Genomic DNA, 3,415 nt, shown 5'->3' on the forward strand with positions numbered 1-3,415 from the left:
CCGGGGACTATATTCGCGCGGAGCGGCACGGCGCGGCCGGCCGGGCCGGAGCCGCTTACCGGTGTCGCCGCGCGCCTTGCTCTCCTTGGGCTTCGGGGGGCGGCCCCGCGGCATCGTCGGCGGCGGCGGCGGCGGCCCACCCCTCGGCCGCACACACACTCACACACATACACTTGGCGGAGCGCGCACGCGCGGGGACCGGCCGCGGGAGCGCGGCGCGCGTCCGGCCGAGCGGCGGAGGCGGGCGGAGCGGCCCGGGCGGGCGGCCGCTGCGCCGCGTCTGAGCGCCCGCGGGCCTCACGGGGGGAAGGCGCCCGACTGGGCGGACGGGAGCGCGAGAACCGCGCCAACTTCGGCGGGTTCCATGGCCCGGCGGGCCGCGTTAGGGGCGTGGGGCGCGGGCGCGGGCGCGAGGTGGGGGCGGGGAGCGGCGCCGTGCGCATGCGCGTCCCGCCGCCCGGGCCTGGGGCGGACGAGGGGCGAGCGGGCCGCGGTCGGCGGCGGCCCCTGCCTCCGGCGGCGGGCCTGCGGGAGCGGGCGGCCCCTCGGCCCTGGCCTGAGCGGGGCCGCTCCTCCGGTGTGTGTCCGGCCGAAGTCACCAGCTGGGACAGCCGTCAGGAAAATAAGAAGGGTGCCCTTCGAACTGGCACCGGTGGTGCGAAGGCGCTTGGCTGGCGGAAGAGGAGGGGCAAAGCCCGGGTCCTGGACGTGCCGGGGGCGTCGGAGGTGCCCACCTGTTTGTGGTGTTCATTTAACTGCAGGGGACAGCGCGCCCTGGGTGCCCGGGCCCTCGGAGCGCGTCCCCGCCGCACAGGCTTCTAGGGGCGGGGTGCTGGGAGCCCCCCCGGCGTCCGGGTCTGGTCGGAGGAAGACCGGTCCCCGCGTGTAATACGTGAAAATGTACAGTTTCAGATGTGTGCGTCTTCTATTTGTGGTGGTGGTTGCTCGTACTAGCTTCCAGAAAGTGACACAGTAGCAGGACCAGAGCTCCGGGAGGCTGCGAGAGGCTACAGTATCACACAGGGAAGGATCGTTGGCTCAAGTGAACCAAAGGAAGGAGCCCCACAGTCTTAGTAGCCTCGGGAAAATTAGTTCAAAGCAGTAGGTAGTGACCAACCGCATGCAAGGTATTAGGAGGGATTACAAAGGGAAAGCACTGTCTTCCCCCCAAAATCTTGGAACCATGGGACAAGAAAGACAAAACTAGTCAATATAGAGATTTAAAAAGTCGATGGAAAAATTTGAGGGCAACATAAATTATGGTTGGAAAAATAAATAGGAAAGACACTCGTTTAAATGAAACTTAGTAAATGCTTGCATTCTAACAGAGATGGTAAGAAAGGGCTTCCCAGATAGAGGCAACAGGGGAGAGAAGGGGGGGGAAATAAGGTATTTTGTCAGGTGCTTTATGTTCACTTTTGTTTACATATATTCATTCAAATCCTGAAAAAAATAGGCAGATAATCCTATCTGAAAAGAAACAAGCTCAGGTTATTTAACCTCCAACATCAGCTAGCCAACGAATGGCAAATGTTAATAACATTTTTCACTACTCACATTTTAGTGTTCTACATAATCCTGCAAGGTGCCATTTTACAGATGATGGTACTGAGGTTCAGAGGGGCCAGGTAATTTAAGGGTACACAGCCTGTAAGCAAGTCCAAGCTGCAAACCAAATCTGATTACCTGTTCACCCCATGTACACGGTTGCATCAAAACAGAAATACACATAAGTTTAGACAAAATATGACAGTATTAACATATGTATATCAGGACTAGCATAGGTATAAGGCTGAGGCAAAAGACTGGAGGCAGATCATAAGAATCTTGGGCCATTTGGGGGCGCCTGGGTGGCTCGGTTGGGCGACTGCCTTCGGCTAAGGTCATGATCCTGGAGTCCCAGGATCGAGTCCCACATCGGGCTCCCTGCTCAGCAGGAAGTCTGCTTCTCCCTCTGACCCTCTTCCCTCTTGTGCTCTCTGTCTCTCATTCTCTCCTCTCAAATAAATAAAATCTTAAAAAAAAAAAAAAAGAATCTTGGGCCATTTGTAAGTCAATTTGGATGGTAATATGTATGAATGTACCCTATTCTGTAAATGATTCATTTCAGTAATTCATATCAGAAAAGCAATTCATATCAGTAAAACATAGATGAGGAAATCAGGATAAAGGAAGAAAGTAGAAATCAAAGGGAATAAGTACCTAAACTAGTAAAGTCCTATGTAGTTAAAAAAGGTGAATAGGAAATTCAACTCCAGGTTTTTTATCCCGAGAAGTAGACGTGACTAGTCACAAGATTCTTATCCATGGAAAACAGCTGTATCCCTATGTAGTTTCATAGGATTGGGTTTTTTTTTTTTACCATCCATACGCACACATATCATCTGTAAACAGAGACAGTTTTACTTCTTCCCTTGTGATTTGGATGCCTTTTTTTCTTTTTCTTGCCTGATTGCTCTGGCTAGGACTTCTAGTGCAATGTTGAATAGGAATAGCCAGCATGGACACCCTTGTCTTATTCCTGATCTTGGAAGGCTTTGAACACCTCACCATTGGGTATGTTAGCTGTGAGTTGGTCATAGATGGCCTTTATTATGTTAAGATATATTCTTTATATACCCAGTTTGTTGAGAGCTTTTATCATGAAAGGATGTTGAATTTTCTGCATCTCTTGAGACGAACATGTATCTTTTATTCTATTAATGTGGTGTGTCACATTAATTTGCATTGTTTTCCAAGGATAAATTATACTTGATCATGGTGTACGGTTCTTTTAATGTGCTGTTCCCTTCAGTTTGCTAGTATTTTACTGGAAAATTTGCATATATTCATCAGGGATATTGGCCTATAGTTTTGGTTTTTTGGGGGGGTATTTTTGGTTTTTTGTTTTTTGGGTTTTTTTTTTTTCCTATCCTTACCTGGCTTTGGTATCAGGGTACTCCTGGCCTCATAAAATGAGTTTGAGAGTATTCCCTCTCCTCGGTTTTTTGGAAGAGTTTGAGAAGGATTCGTGTTATTCTTTAATGTTTGGTAGAATTCACTGGTGAAACCATCTACTACTGGGCTTTTCTTTGGTGGGAGATTTTTTTATTACTGTTTTAATCGCCTTACTCATTGGTCCGTTCAAATTTCCTGTCTTCATGATTCAGTCTTGGTAGGTTGTATGTAGATTCATTTCTAGACTCATCCTCTTGGATGTCTCAGAGGGTTCCATGGAGGACTGCCCTTTTCTTGCATCTTATTTTTGAATTGATTACTAAAACAGACTTAAAAAGGGGACATAAAACATAGGCTCCCCAGAACCACCACACAAGGCACAGCTAGAGAACAGGGCCAACACCCTGGAAGACCCCATATATGCTCCCTCCTTGGGGCATCCTCTTCTTAGAGGTATAGGCTCTCCTGACATTAAGAC

At 49.8% G+C, this 3,415-nt stretch overlaps 1 protein-coding gene across 14 annotated transcripts in view; it reads right to left on the reverse strand.

Annotated features, from left to right (window-relative positions):
• The window catches only part of ZNF236 (zinc finger protein 236), a 104,467-nt gene extending 104,115 nt beyond the window's left edge, over positions 1-352 (reverse strand). For 5 of the 14 annotated variants that reach the window (XR_012379947.1, XM_073898014.1, XM_073898002.1 and 2 more), the window contains exon 1: positions 60-351. Coding sequence is in view for 12 of the 14 variants with exons in the window: in XM_073898014.1 (XP_073754115.1) it covers positions 60-114 (55 nt within the window). In the remaining 2 variants the exon portion in view is untranslated. Of the gene's footprint in view, positions 1-59 lie in introns of all 14 variants that reach the window. The other 9 variants (XM_073898012.1, XM_073898007.1, XM_025886823.2 and 6 more) reach the window with 5 other exon arrangements.
• Positions 353-3,415: the final 3,063 nt, after the last annotated feature.

This window comes from Callorhinus ursinus, unplaced genomic scaffold (assembly GCF_003265705.2).
Source record: "Callorhinus ursinus isolate GAN/ISIS: 27379988/994484 unplaced genomic scaffold, GSC_fseal_2.0 scaffold11, whole genome shotgun sequence".
Classification (NCBI taxonomy): Eukaryota; Metazoa; Chordata; class Mammalia; order Carnivora; family Otariidae; genus Callorhinus; species Callorhinus ursinus.